Here is a 15686-nt window from a genome sequence, read left to right on the forward strand (position 1 = left end):
TTTATTTCGTGTCTGACTCTGCAGCAGCTACGAGCTCCCAACCCGCACCCGTGTTGGCCCCAGCGACATTGTGGCGTCAGTGGTCAGGACACCAAAAGGAGGTATGCAATTATTTCCATTCCTGGAAAATAAATAAGATGAAGCGTCTAGGATCGGTATGCAATTGTTCATTACAACAACAGTAGTTTATTTTTTTGCCATGGATCAATGAAAGAAGCTACAGTAGTTGGTCTGCAGTTAGTTGGTTTCATTTGAGTTAAATGTTATCCACAAACACAACACATTTATCTAATTAATGTAAATTACCTGTAAATGGTAATGACATGCATGGGTAGGAATGGCGCCGAAATGCAACAGCTCTACTCTTGCGGTAAGGCTGGCGGAGCAGTGTACACTCTTGACAACCGATCCTCCTCCAGGCTGCTGCTCGGCGGTGCAGGACACTGTAGAGAACTTGGACCGCGGCTGTCTTTGCAGCGTCAGCAAGTATGGCGCCTTCGCCGAAGCCAACCTCGGCATCGACTCGGTGTGGATGCTTTATGGCATGTGCGATGGGCCGCAAGGAGGTGGTTCCAACCGCCGGCTGCTGCCCCTCCTCCCCCTCCGCCCTGCCAGCCACCGCCATCTAGCCCTCCGCCACCCGAGACGCAGCGGCCTGCTGGACCGTCTGGTGGGGTGTTGGCTGGGATCGTGGTGGGGAGCATCACCAGGGGCACCTTGGTGGCGTGATATGGTTAGGGCACAAGTAGCGGGTAGCAGGTGAGACCGTTAATTTTGTTATGCATGCTCTACTGTATTCGCTTGCATTGCTTTACGTTGCTTTGTGGTGCGTGTAAAGGTGGTGACGCCCACCGACGCGTCATCAATTTATGGAACATGCCGTGCGTTCCGGCTCGCGGGGACAGGCAAGAGCGTATCTGCTGCTGTTCCATCCGGCTGTGTGCTAGGATCAGCCAGAAAAACATCTCAATCTGCAGCCGTATTGAATGTTGGTGAGTAAAACAAAATTAATTCCCAGAATTCCAGATCCTTTAATAAATTGATCACTTACCTCGTTCAGTTACCCAAGAAACAGATCGTTTGTGCTGGAGACACCGGCAGCCCATCCGTCCACGACGATTGCGTAGGACGGAGGAAAGGGGATCGCCGGATCGAGAAGGGAGGCCGATTGCGCCGCCACCGACGGCGGCTACCCATCCACCACCGGCATTTTCGTAGAACGAATGGGGACGGGACGGAGTGACGTCAGGGAGAGAGATGGATTGGGATGGAGAAAGGGTCTGGTAGCTATATCGGGTCGCGGGTTCGCCCGATAAGTACGCTTGTGCTCCAGCGGGTACGATTTACACGAGGAGGAGTAACTACACACACGTGAATTAGCTGGCGCGCGAGATACGTGGGCACTGCTTATAATGAAGCTCATAGAAGCTCCTTAAGCTTCCCGCAGCAGCTGCTTGTTGAAAAAGCTTGACCCCAACAAAGCTGACTGTTTGGCCGACTAGCTTTATTCTCCTGCCTTCCGTGTCCCGTCGCTGCCTGCGGCACTTGCCCCATCGCCGCAACCCCCCGTTACTGTCGATTCATGTGGTGGTATGTCGATTGGGAACGATATTTCCTCGATTTGGGGCAGCGGCGCGCAAATCTGTGCGGCACAACGTCGATCCGGGGCCGCGACTACTCGAACCATGCGGCAGGGTTCGATCGGGGGCAGCGGCTTGTCAATTTGGGGCAGCAAGGTACCGATCCGTGCGGCGCATCATGGATTTGAAGCTGCAGCACCTGGATACACATACACGAGATGCAGTGTCGATTTGAGGTGCTGCTCCTCGATTCGGGGGGCTGGAGGCCGGCGGCCGATGTGGAGCTCCATGCGACGTGATCTCGGGATTGTTCAACCTTGATTCGTGCGGTGTGGCTTCGATTCTGGGCGACCGCTCCTTGGTTCGGGGCCGGAAGGTTTGGGGTATCCGGCGGCGGCCGTCGCCGCTGGCCGCGCTCGCTCGCCATGCTCCGCGCGGCTCACGCTCGCTGTCGGGTGGGAGTCTCGTGCTCGCTGTCGGGTGGGAGTCTGTGTTATACAGAATGCACCTAGATTGTTTTAGTTTTTATTTAAAAAAATTTATAAATTTAGAAAAGTTAAAACGAACTACAATTTTATTCGGATGGACGGTAATGCACGATGAAATTACACTCTTGGAGGCAATCCACGTTGCTCTGTTGTTTTATATGAGTCCAAAGTATGAGACTACGAGGTCTTGTCCAGTCTTGCCGATCAAAGCACATGGGATAAGTCCAAAGAAGATCTAAACTTTACCCTTCCTTCTTCTTCCATGGTTTTTTGCAGGCTACACAAAAAAGTACCATCATTCTTTGTTGTACACGTGTTTCCATCAGTTGAGAAGTTGAGCAGGCAATTGCACAGTAAAGTGCAAGGAACAGGTTAGAAATCAAGCAGCCCGAGAATGACTCAAGAAGGCTAAGAACTCACTGTCTGAGAGGTCTATGGAACCAATATACTTCAATGGATAGCACGATTAAGTCATTTGTAGTGAAGACATATATACAATAATGTTCACAACTGCCAAAACGAATGTATTTTAGCGCCTAATGAGATCCAAACACTGTCTAGGGAGTTGTTTGTGCATTTTGAGAGTTTAAAGATCAGGATGAGATAGCCCGATAAGTTTGAGGATCGGCGGCGGACTTTTTTTTTATCCACCGCATCGTGCGTCAAGGGTACTGGCTATCACACAATGGCAATGGATGACCTTTTCCTTTTTGTGAGGCCTTGTTGTGCAACAAGCGTTGTTGACTAGTTTTTCCATCATCCCCACCTTGCTCGGGCGGCCCTCACAAGCAGTACATGCAGCAAAAACCATAGCACAAAGGCAGCTTGTCGCAAACCTTAGGAGGGAGAATCAGGCATACAGTATGTAGGCTTTTGTTTATTTTTTCCTTTCTCCATTATTCTAATTATACTAACTACTCCCTTCGTTCCGTTCCAAATTATAAATCATTCCAATTTTTTTGAGAGTCGACCCATTTTATATTTGACAAATATTATAGAGAGGATCACAAAGATTTATGGCACCGAATAGATATACTATGAAAATACATTTAATGAAGAAACTAATGGTATTTATTTGGTATCAGGAATGTTATTACTTTATTGTATAAATTTGGTCAAACTTGAGATGCTTTGACTCTCTAATAAAGTTGGAATGATTTATAATTTGGAACGGAGGGAGTATTAGCTAATTAGGTACAAAATGTACGATAACGTCACTTCAACCTAAAGGGTTTAATCAACATTTCGGATTGAAAAAAAAACTATTCAACATCTGATATTCTAGCATTTTCACATAAAATTAAACTAACACGTTTAAAACTGTTGAACTAATATAGTCAACATTTTAAAGTACTATGTTCAATATTTTCTTAAACTTACCTCAACAATTAGGGTAAACTAGATCAACATTTGGTGTGAAAATGTTAAAGCAACACGTACGATCCAAATGTTGATTTTAAAAATATATTAGAAAAATAAAATTATATTTATATTGGATCTTATTTTGTTGCATTAATCCAAACAACATGGTGGTTTAAATGGATTTTAAAATGGATTGATGGTTGAAGATAAAATTGCATTTGAAGTTTCAAATTGAAATTAGATTCCCATCGGCCTCGTTCGCTCATCTGTTGACACCTATCCATCAGGTTTTCCACCCGCGCCCGCGAACCCGCTTCATGTCTGAGCAAATTCACAATTTCAACCGTTGCACGGATCTCCAGTAATGGAAGCCAAGTTAAAAAAATCCGGAAGCCACGTAGGTTTCCAGGTGGGACTAATCAGAGAGCATTGTGACTGCCGCTGCAGCAAGTTGCAACGCTGCCGTGCGCCATTCTCTCTGTTCGTTGCATGGGCCAAGCGGCAACAGAAGCAAGAGATGCTGTCGGCCCATTGTCCAAACAATTGCTTGCTGCGTGACATCATCATGAGGTAAGCAGGTAAGTTTGATTGTTTTGTTCAGCATTTTTTAGTGAACGTGTAAAAATATTTGTGTTTTACTTTTTTAAAAAAATTGTAAACTTTAATGTATTTATGTCACTATTATACATGAAGTCACGTTTGAATGTGCCATGCCAAAGCAAACGTCACATGTCATTGTTGTTCTATGGTTTGTCGTCCATCCATTGATCTTCCAGATTTCAAATACCGCAAAAGTGGTTAGGGACATTTCCCGACCCGTTCCGATCGTTTTCATCCCTAGATCAGTCAGGTTCTTCTTTTCTAAGTGATATATATAGACGGCTTTGGAGATCTGGTGATCAATAACACATAAGGTCAGGTTTTCTAACGTCGGGTACGTACTCCCCCCTATTTAGTTTGTTTTCAAGTGCTGTTAGAAATTCTTTTAGGGTACTTTTGGTTGGACTTTTCAACAAAAGCCAACCAAAGGGTCTAAAAGTCATATGTGCTTTTGCTCTAGTACAAAACCAAAGCACCTTCCTCCTATTTTCAAGTGCTTTTGGGGTAAAAAATTACCCACCTGCCATTGGTTATGTAGATACCGGTTCGTTTTCTTCTATTCCGTCTCCCGCACCCTTGGCGCTTCTTCTCTTCCATCTCCCGCACCCCCGGCGCTTCTTCGCTTCTGTCTCCTACACCCCCACCCGACCGCCGTCCGCCGCCCCCAGCCGCCGCCCCAGCTGAAAATGGAAGAACACTGTCCTCTCTTGAAAATCCTTTCAAGACATGGCGCTATCAAGCACGCACTGAGGCTTGCAGTTTTTCCCTAGCCGGGGGATGGAATCAATCTTGACCTGAATCGTGTTGTCGTCAAGGTGCCCCCCGGGACCCTAGGACAAGAGGAGATCGTGCGCATCGAGATCGTGTACGGCTGCGTCACCATCCGTCCTGATCCCGACCCGGATCGGAAATCGTTGCCTCCTCGTTGGTGCAGGCGACCGGCGCATGGTTGCCATGCGTAGACGCGCAGGCCGGCCGGGCCGCCGCCCGGACAGGGACATCCATCGCTGGAGCGCGCAGCGCAGGGTAGCGTCGAGCTGGCTAGCCCTGTCGTCGTCGCCACGCCTTTCTGAGGCCCGGCAGTGCGTTGCACTGGCGCGTGGGCAGGTTGCAGATGTATAAGCTACCATTGCGGGGGGGAGAACAGGAGCAGCCCGTCACAGGAGGCGTGGACCTTGAATCCACGGCGGTGTCCGGAATAGTCGAAACCGAGGACACGATGGCGCTCGGCGGTGGCGGGGGCTGCCCGGAGGTCGAAGGTATCGAGGCAACTGCTGACGGCGCCACTGTAGTCGTGGATCTGACCATGGAAGACGACGAGCGGAAACGACAGCTAGCGCCGGTGGTGATAGACGAGGAAATCAACGTCGGAGGTGAGGCGGCACTAGGAACGATAGAACCCCCAGCAGCAAAGGAGCGCCTTCGCCGGCAGACGGGTGAGGATCTCCCACACGATGAGGTCCTGCCGACTACGATGAGACGGGGGAACAGGGGATGGACTGGCCAACAGGAGAAAGAAGGAGGGGCTAACGAGCGGGAGTGAGGGAGGGAGAGAGTTGAGTGGGGTGGACTGTGGATGACATGTAGGGTCCATTCGACAGTTTATTCAAAAGCCACAACTGCTCTAACCAAACGGCCTTCTACTTTTCCCACAACTGCTTTCTCACAGTTGCTTTTCTACATCCCACAGCTCATAGCAGCTTTTCCAAAAGTCACAGCCCAACCAAACATACTCTTATTCTAGCTTCAATGTCCGTGGTATCCGAATACATAATTAAGTTCCCTGAGAGGCTGGGACCCATTCATAGTTTTAGACATATATATGAGCCGATTTCCACCTTTTCTAATTTCTTCCATTTCCTTTCAAGTTGGAACCTCCCTCTCTTATGGTTTTTAACTTAAAGTATCATCAAATATCAGGATGTGTTTCTCGGTACAATTCAAGAACAGGGTCACCAGCAGCTCTCAGGGCTCCTTTGGGAGCTCAGGTTAATTAACCCAGGAAGAATGACCCTACGGGAATTTATTTTGGATTTTGAAATCCCCTTCTCCAGCAGGGCAGTGCTGCCTCCTTCCCTGTCTCTGTTTGGAGATCCTGATGCACGACAGTGCTGCCCCCTTCCCCTTTCCCTGACGCAGCAAGTTTTATACATGACCATGCCATCACTATATTCACGAGCAGCTCATTATGAATGATGACATACAGATAAGGAAGCAAAATCTATCACCAAGCCATCAGACCATCACATAAGAAGCTACATGATGTTTTCTAGAAATTTAGACAACACAATCGACGAGAAAATAGTACCAAGCTTCAACGATACAAATGTTAGAATAGCATATTACATTCAGCTAATACAAATTGCCATGAGTGCAACATCACAACTGACAAAGCAAGTACAATATGTAACTCAGTATAAGAGATTTAGCTAGTAAAATACGCCAATGAACTGCTATTCAACATCCTGTCTCTTTATACTCCTCGACCCTCATTGATTCTGACAAAAAAGAACAGTAGCTAATATTGAAAAGTCCAATTGAAACAGAAGTTGTATTCATCATGTGAAGTGGGCACAAGCTGCACTTAAGGCAGACAACTGCAGCAAAAAAACATGTAACATCAGTGACATTAAACATGTAATAGATAGGAATGGATGTAAACACAACCAAGTTACTATTCAGCAAAGGTTGTTGTCATCTAAAGCTTGTTGTTTCCCTGAATGAATGCATGCTGACTTGGATGAATGTGTAATGGGAGATGAAGCTTTATACTAAGAAAGGGAACGTACCATTGCAATCTTTTTCTTCAATCAAATCAGCCGGACACTAGGGTTTTTTGTGCCCACCAATATTTTTTTGTTCGTTTCACTTTGGAAAACTTCATTTGCATCTGCCTTTTGTGGTGGCTCAATTGATGTAAAATTTAAATCCCCTGTGGCCACACTTCCTATTAAACAAAAAATCAAGGTAACAATATCAACGTCTTAAACATTGGGACGTTGGTGAGCTCTTTCAGAATATCCACAAGTCCCTTCTCATACGTGTAGCTCCACGTAGCCCTTTCCGTTGACATGGCTACAAAAAATAAACAAGATTAGATAAAAGCTATCATGAAAACAATACAGAAATAAGCAATGAAGAAAAAAAAAACAATACAGGCCGTAACATTTATGCTCAAAACATTTATCCAAACATCAAAAGTTACTACCCATGACTATATCTTCAGTACCTTGAGAGTTGATGCAAACATCAAAAGTTGCTACCTCTGATTCTTTCTTCCTGATCAGACTACTTTCTACTAGCACATATAACCAGGTTGCATATTAAGCTGTAATACTGAAAACAGTCGGAAACATCGACATGTCCGTCAGCCTCTCTAGCAGAACAAAAATAAAGGGCAAGCGCATCGAACCTGCAGAGCAGCAATGGGATTGTTAGGGAACAACCTGCGCCCCAGGTCTTCTGTAAGAGCAGATTTAATTGTGCTGGACCCAAAGCTCTATCTCATCCTTAGTGAGTGCTCCCTATAAACCACTCAAGCTCTACAACCTTTGGTTACTCAACTCTCACACAATCATAGCCAGCCATGACCTTATTGATCGATCCACGAGTAAAGATTGCTTACATAGCACCACAACAAGGCAGGCAACTAGCAGCATACAAGCAAAGCAATCTATGCCTGGAACTGCAACTGGATCTGGGGAGGAAAAGGAGGAGAAAGGAAGGGCTCACCGTTGGGACGAGGCAAGGCAGGGAAGTTACGGAGCAGGATGGAGAGGCGGCGGGGAAGTCACCGGATCTTGGAGATCAAGCCGGCGCGGGGATGGAGAGGCGGCGGGGAGGCGACAGTGAGACGACCAGGAGTGGCGACGGCGAGGCGCAGGAAGGGGGATCCGCATAGGCGACCTGCGCTGCATCGCTCGGGAGCTACGGGGAAGAGGCGGCTGGACTCCGCAGGTGGGGAATGCTCGGCACGGGGAAAACTCGAGGATAGGGTGAGGTGCCCCCATCTCTTGGGCTCCCAAATGACCTGGCAATTTGGCCCGTGGTCAGTTCCTCGTGTGGGCTTCCAGCCCATGGAAAACGGTGGGATCTTCGGTGGGATTGGAGTTTTCAAAGGAACCCTCAGCGTGGTGGTGGATAGAGGAATCCCGTCGCTGGCAGGGGCGCCATCAACTTGATCAATGGAAGAGAGGGCAGCGGATTGTTCATTTGGGCCGATAATGTGGACCAATTCCCATGGACCACCCCAGGCCTTTTCCCGCCACCTCCAGGCACAGGAAGAGATCCACTACGGTGTTGGACCTAGTCTGTCATCAACATTGACGATTTGACAATAGAAATAAATTTACTTTCTCCTCCGTTCCAAATTGCAGGTCGTTTCGATATTTTTATATTTATAATTTTTACTATGTATTTAGATATAATGTATATCGATGTGCATAGTTAGAATTATGAACCTAGAAATGCTAAAACAATCTAATTTGGAACGAAGTGAGCTAGTATTAACAGTTGTTTGATAGGAACAAACTTTGAGGAGTAGTATTGCTAGATTTGTATCTAAAATTAGCTTTAAAAAGGTTTAGCTTTGCTACATTTGCCTAAGTTCTATACTGCTGCTTAACGGTCAAACTAATGTTTTGGTAACGTGTCCAAAACATCATTTATTTGTGACAAAGAGTGAGTAACCAATGGTACCAGCCTTATTAGTTAACTTATCACAAGAGGTATTAGACTGATCATCCGTCAAAACAATATCACCTTTGTCAGACGATAAACTTGAGATCTCCGATCACGTTCACGTCTGCATTTGGCACCTGCAAATTTGTGATGGTGCACATGACGGTGTTCTTCGCTGCACTGCTTCTGCATGTATGTGTAGTAGGCATTACTGCAACTGCTTCTGCCTACACTAATGGAGTAGTACTGCAAGGGGATAAAGAAATAGCAAGAGTACTACTAATGGTGTTGGCTAAATGGTTAGATCTTTCTCCTCGTGAGAATCAATCACATGGTGATGATTTGTCAATGAGTGATGGGGATGAGATGGGAGGTCGGTGGGTTCAGTTCCGCAGATTCCATCAGTCCCAGTCTAATCACAATTTTCTGCGCAGATTAATGGGCTGGCTAGATGGACTGACGGAGATGGGGCCGTTTAGCCATGCACGCATGAGCTCGGCGTATGCACTGCTAGCGATGATGCGGCTGTGACTTGCCCGGTGGTAACGCTACGCGTACTGGTGGGGTCGCGAGGTCCTGAGATCTGCATCGCTGACGTGCTGGGCCCCAGCTGCATGTCTGTTTTTTTTTTCATGTCATTCTTTTACATTTTGTCTGCCAAACTCCAGATTTTCCAGCTGTTTCCTGAAAAGACGAGAGGATTTTCATGTGACCGTTCAATCAATTTTATTTTGACAATCATTTATCTAAAATAAACTGTTTTCGAGAACTCTCTGGCTGAAGGAAGATAAAAGCAGAGGTTAAAATGATCTTTAGTTTAGTTATGCTTTTCGGACCCGACCTCAAGCAAGGAGAATAAGGTTGAAGATTACAGACCGACCACAAATAAATTGTCTAAGGACTGATGAAGTACATCTCATGTATTTTATTCGTGAATGAAAATTGTTTCTGAGCAATATTTATGATCTGCGCTCATGGATATTGCTTATGATCACACGGTAGTTGAGAGGACCATATTTTTTCACCTAGAATATTGTTTTCAATATACAAAGGTGGAGTCAAAAGTGACACCCGAATTTCACTCTCCTACCATTTAGTAGAAGTGTAGAACCGTACGGTTGGCGGTTTGTCGTGACTCTAGTTTCCTTCTTTTCCCCTAAGTTCATACAAACAACCCTTACACAAACAACTCTTACGTCAAACTTAAACTAAACCCAAACTAACTGACCTAAGTAAACAGCCAAGTAACAATTTCTAACACGTATTCCGGTATTCGATTCGCTCCATTTCTGTCCAACACTCTATTTTTGGGCTCCCAACCCTGCTGCAAACCTTGTGGCTCGTGTACACGTCTGTTGCAACCTTGAGAATTCCAGAACCACCATCCAACTCCCAAACCTCAAAACCAAAAACCACCTCAACCGGTCCATGGACCCTGTGCACCTGCCTTTTCTTCCCCCACACCTCGCCTTCACACACCTCTCGCTCCTTCCCTCCCTTTCCGTCTCCTCCCCCGAGGCTCCAACTCATCACCCAGCGACCCCTTCCTTCTCCCCCCCTCTCGACCAGCTGCTCGTCCCTTCGGCGGCGGCGCGGCGGCAAGCGAAGCCATTTCCTCCCGGCGCACGGCACCGCGTCGCGCGGCCTCTGCCCGCCTGCGTCTCTGAATCTCCATCAAGGATCGGCGCGGGAGGTGAGGTTTATTGCCTTTTAGATTCGTTTTCGATGCCCGGTTGTTGCCTGTTCTCCAGCGTTTTGCTGGAGATCGTCATCGCCGGTGCTCTGTTGCCTCCGACGATCCGATCCGGGTTGTGGAGTTTTTTTTTTCTTTTTCGTTAATCCCCTGTGGGGTGTGTGTGTCTGACAGTCTGAGATGACACAGCAGGGATCGGATCAGAAACATTGCGTGTTTCATGTTCCGATTTTCGTGATATTTTTCAGATATGGTTTGTTCTGATGTCCCCTGTTTGATCGGACTCCAGTTCGTCGATTAAGGGTGGGATCATTTGACATGTCCTGCTAATGCTGTTTGAAAATTGAGTTGGTAGTAATGGTGCTAGTGTGAGCTAGGCCAACCCACAAGTAGCAGTCATGTCAACAGTACATTGGAATTAGTTGGTTGTACAGATTTTTGTCAAGAATCTGATTGCAAAGTTTACAGCTCGATAGCAGAAGGAAAAATAAAAGGTTCTTAAATAAAGTAGCATTGCATGATTAGCCAAATTATACTAGTTAGGATTAAAATACAGAGGCGTGGTTGCGAATATTCTGGACTCTGAATTATTTTTTGGCCCACTGTATTCTAGTATATGGTTTCAGTGGTGTCACAACATGGTTGACTTCATTGAGTTGCTTGCAAACGCTTTCCGGTATCAAGTTGGAGAAATGTTTGAGCATTTTGGTTTGGCGAGGATTAGTTGAACTGAAGGGAAAATTATAGCTCCATGGATGCTTGTGTACTTCCATAACAAGTTCTTAATAGAAGGTAATGAACACCTTGAAAAAGTGTATTCAGTGACCAAATATAACACGGCAAAGATAGCAATAATTTTGATTTTAAAAATATGTATGGTATAATTTGCACATTCAGTTTACGCAGTTGTGTATATGTGTTTGGTGTTGGTATCTCAACCTTATATGGCACTCACATCTGTGTCTGCAATTGCAGCTCCTGTGCTTCTAATGACTGAAGAAGTGATCAAAGAGGTCATCACCTCAACTCCTGCATCAGCTGATCCAAAGTGCGAAGACCTCCTCATAAACTCTCCAGTGATCATAGATGGTACCAGCACGACGCTTGATGTTAAGAGGAAGGAGAAGCCAGTCCCACATTACCTAAGAGCATCCAGTAGGTCTTGCCATGACAACTGCAAGTTTGGGATCAAGCATTCCCCTGAACCCAAAAAGTACTGGCCTATTAGTCGCAAGCAACTGCGCCGTGCGAGTGCTGGGAGCCATGAACGTGACAGGGTTGAAATCATACTACCGAAAACAGCCAGGCCAAGAAAGGAGGACCAGAAGCTGAAAAATTCTCATGAAAAAGATGGTGATGCTACTGCTCCTGGCAAGCCTGAATTCACCAATCCAAAGGCACCTCTCGAAAGAGCACCTGATCATTTTAGCAGTATTTCCTGCGTGGAAGATTTGTCAGCTGAAGCATCTGAACCTATTGTGGCAGAAATGCTTCCAGCTAACGCAGAATGCTTCGTCGTCTCTCATGATGATGTGGAAGACTGTGAAGATCGAGTTTCATCAGATGGAGCTGAAAGCATTGAGCTAGAGATGCCATTAGCTATCCAGGACATTGATGAATCTGATGAACAAACAGAGGATGCCATTCTGCCTGCTAACAATGTATGTGAAGTTGGGCAACCGTCACTTGTGGATCATTTGCCTGATCAATCAGCAAATGAGTGTGCAAGTTCAGATAAGAGGACTAGTCAGGCTGTGATAGCATCAGAGAAGCATGAACAAGCTGCATTTGGGACTAAATCAAAGGGCTCAGCTAATAAACCAGAAAAACCAAAGGTGAAAGCGACATCGAGTGTAACAAGGAACACTGTTTCAAGCCAGAGAAATGGAAGAGCATCGCATCTGAAAGCTACTGGTGCAGCAGATGAAAGCTCCAGGGGACCAAAGACAATAAGAAAAACTGCAGATGCTACTGCTGCTAAAAAGTTCAGTAAGCCAGAGAGGAAATTTAGCTCAAATGTTGCATCAGCTGCACCAAAAGCTAAAGAGATCAAAGTACCATCACCATCGAATGCAATGGATTCATCTGCCAAACCTCCTAGGTTGGCCAAACCGAAAGCTACGACAGCCAAGAAAGCTCCTTCTCCATCGCTTTCTTCAGGGAAACAGACTGACAGAGAGATGAAAGAAAAGAATGTTGCCAAGAATGCTCAAGTTTTGAAAAAGAAGGGAGACGAGAAGGTGATACCAGGTCCATTGAAACTGTCTCGTTCATTAAACATGTCTGGAAAGTCTATCACGAGCCTCAGGTTGAAATCAATCAGAAAAGACAAAATTGCTCCCCCAATCAAGAGTAGCAAGAAGGTTTCTGAAACAGAAAATTCAGTCACTGATGCTAAGAACGCCAAGGAGAAATTTCTGAAGATGGCTTCACCAAAAGTGCGAAAACCAGAGGTTAACAAAAAAGTGACACGACCTCCTCGCAAAGGTACATCAGCATCTCTCAAATAATTACATGATTACTTCCTACATCATGGGTTGCTTAATTTGCATTTAATACTAATACCATTAACACGTTAGTACATATTCCAGCGTTAAATGCTGATTTTGCAGTGTGTTCCTGTTGCAACGAAACAAGTTAGTCCTTGTACAAATTGACAACAGTCTGCATCTCTTCCTTCTTAATGCAGATTTTTTTTCTTCTGAATTTGGGTGCATTTCTCCTCTTATTGCAAACTGCAACCATACCTTCTTCATCGCCTTTCTTTTATAATCCTTTTCTGAATTTTTCTTTGGTATATGCTTGTTCTGAAGCAAACATATAGTCCAAGTTTTAATCATTGACAAACCTTCTCTGATGTAAACTACATTTTTGTCGAGCTTGAGGATTGACAATTTTCCGGCTTTCATTCTACAGAAAAATCTGACACTCCAAGAACTGCTATCGCAAGGAGACCAAAGCCTGCACCCATCACCTCCTCAAGCACCATGGCACCAGCTCCACAGCCTCGCAAGCTGACTTTCCGCCGCGGCAAGGTGCTGAACCCCGACGAGAGCAGCAGCACCCCGAGGCGGCTCCGGTTCAGGTCTGCCATGGCTGTGGCAGATACGAGTGGTTCCAGGAGCAGAGGCAGCAGGATCACTGGCAGGAGGAATGGCATCAGCATCGCGGCGAAAGACCCTGGCGCTGAGGTCGTCGTGCTGCGACGGCGGCAGGATGGCAAGGAGGTGAAGAAGCAGGAGCAGGTGCTGCTCAACAACGTGATCGAGGAGACGGCGAGCCGGCTCGTTGCCGAGGCGCGGAAGAGCAAGGTGAAAGCCCTCGTTGGCGCCTTTGAGACTGTCATCTCGCTGCAGGAGACCGGCAAGGCTTCTGCTCCAGCGGCGGCAAGCGTGGCGCCATGAGCGTCTCTTGATCTGAATGTTTGGACCTTCTCCCTTTTTTTGTGACTGTAAATGCGGTTTTGCTAGCTCGTTTGCCTTGTTACTCCAATAATACATAGCTCCCATATATACATCCTCCAAAAGAAAAGAAAAGCCTGTAAAAAAATTAAGTTTTTGGATAGGAGTTTTTTGTCCTCTGTTGTAGACCAAAGGAGAGTTTGGCATTAATTGTACTGCATATGGTTTACCACCAAGGTACTCTAATGATGCACTACTAAACTTGCTTGTTTCAGAAAGGAAATAAGAAGGTACACCAAATTCAGTTCTGTTTCAGTGGCCTGATTCCTGAACATGGTACTGATCTTGTGCTAACACTCACTAATTTGTTTCTTGTTTCACTTCACTGCATTTTTTTTCTTAAATTACAATGAATAAATCGCGTAGCGCATTCCGTGACATGGAGAACCACAATGTTCATGTTTCACTGTTTGATGTACGTGGCAGCTGCAGAGATGTCAATGCAGCTCCAAATTCATATCTTACATACGCTCGAATTCCAGTTTCAAGAGCGTTTTGATCGTTCTTGCTGGTTTGACTGCAACGTTGACCGTGGAGAAGCCGGGTCAAAAGCCAGATGGAATGGGTTGACTTGGTCAAAACTTTCAATGATGCTGCGGCTGACCATGTAGGAAAATGGGCTCTTGGAGCAAACACTGGAAGCAGCGTGGAAGGAGACGACCGGCCCAGGCCCACATTTGACTTTTTTTGGACGGACAAACGAAATGGAATGCGATTGAGGGTCGACGTTCAAGGGAAGATCGAGAACGAAGCAGCCAGCCAGACAAAGTCCAACACGCAATTAATAGAAGGTTATATGATTTGGAACTTGCCAATTTGAAGTAGGTTGCTACTTCCAAATTACTATTCGTTTTGATTTTTTTAATACAATAAATATATACTTATGTCTAGATACATAACAAAAAGTTATATATTAAAAAAACTAAAATGAATAGTATTTTAGACAAATGAAATTTAAGTCTTTATCTCAAGAAGTGCTTTCGTAAGAATTGCAATGTGATTTCGGAGAGTATCACTGAACACATGGGCGGTTGGAGTAACACTAGAGTTAGTAGAAACGAGAAAGACATGCCGGGTCCAATTTTCCATTTGTATATATAGGATGGATGCGCTAAAATTCAAAGTCAACATCCGAAGGAAAGAAGCAGCAGGTAGCCAGCCAGAGTGCCAGACAGACAGAGAGTCCCAACAAGGAACCAATTAGGCAGCTTAATTATGATTTTGGAGCAGTTGAAGCATCCAAAATCCCAAAGCGGATCACCACAGCATATCCTACAAATTCGTGCAAGAAACATGCGTGCTTTTGGATGGAAAGTGGACGGACGAACATGCCTGACGTGTTCCTGCAGCCAGCTGCACCTGCAGGAACCAAATCATGTCAGGTCAAATCGACGTTGGATAGCGTACAAGTGATTAGAATAAAGATCTGCAGCAGAGTCTGTTGTGTAATTAATCCAAGAGATCTCAGAGGCAAGTGATGAGAATCCGGAACTCTCGTGTGTCTCCTCGATGAGCAATTGACTCAACTGCCCTTCAGGAAATATATTACCTCCCAAAAAGTGTTTCTTCTGTTTTTGCTGTCGCCTTCCTTTGAAGAAAGGGTGGACACCAAAAAAATTTTTTTTTTTACTCTTCACATTATTGCTTCGTTGAGTCTTACTGTCAACTTACTATAATTCTTACTACTATGTTAATTTCTTTGTTAGTTCTCTAACTAAAGGCAGGATCACCACGGCATGAATAGAGTAAACCACCAGCATTCTTATGGCTCTTTGGCAAGACTCAGCTCTAGCTTCTTTTGCGGCACCGGATGGAGCTCTAC

The 15686-nt window shown here is 45.6% G+C and overlaps 1 protein-coding gene and 1 long non-coding RNA gene across 3 annotated transcripts; one reads left to right on the forward strand and one right to left on the reverse strand.

Annotated features, from left to right (window-relative positions):
* Positions 1 to 6322: 6322 nt before the first annotated feature.
* Positions 6323 to 8004, reverse strand: LOC117847084 (uncharacterized). Its single transcript, XR_004638537.2, has 3 exons — positions 7763 to 8004; positions 6820 to 7105; positions 6323 to 6627 (listed from the first exon to the last, which is right to left on the reverse strand). It is a non-coding gene; the product is annotated as an uncharacterized lncRNA (long non-coding RNA).
* A 2119-nt stretch (positions 8005 to 10123) lies between these two features.
* On the forward strand, positions 10124 to 14119 carry LOC117850913 (uncharacterized). 2 transcript variants are annotated; one of them, XM_034732800.1, is made up of 3 exons: positions 10124 to 10403; positions 11379 to 12890; positions 13320 to 14119. In XM_034732800.1, the coding sequence occupies exons 1-3, from the start codon at positions 10139 to 10141 to the stop codon at positions 13805 to 13807; spliced, it is 2265 nt and encodes a 754-aa protein (XP_034588691.1). In that variant the 5' UTR covers positions 10124 to 10138; the 3' UTR covers positions 13808 to 14119. The 2 variants fall into 2 exon arrangements, with proteins under 2 accessions (XP_034588691.1, XP_072149000.1); XM_072292899.1 differs by lacking the exon at positions 10124 to 10403 and adding an exon at positions 10528 to 11195.
* The last annotated feature ends 1567 nt before the right edge of the window (positions 14120 to 15686 follow it).

This window comes from Setaria viridis, chromosome 3, assembly GCF_005286985.2.
Source record: "Setaria viridis chromosome 3, Setaria_viridis_v4.0, whole genome shotgun sequence".
NCBI classification, from domain to species: domain Eukaryota; kingdom Viridiplantae; phylum Streptophyta; class Magnoliopsida; order Poales; family Poaceae; genus Setaria; species Setaria viridis.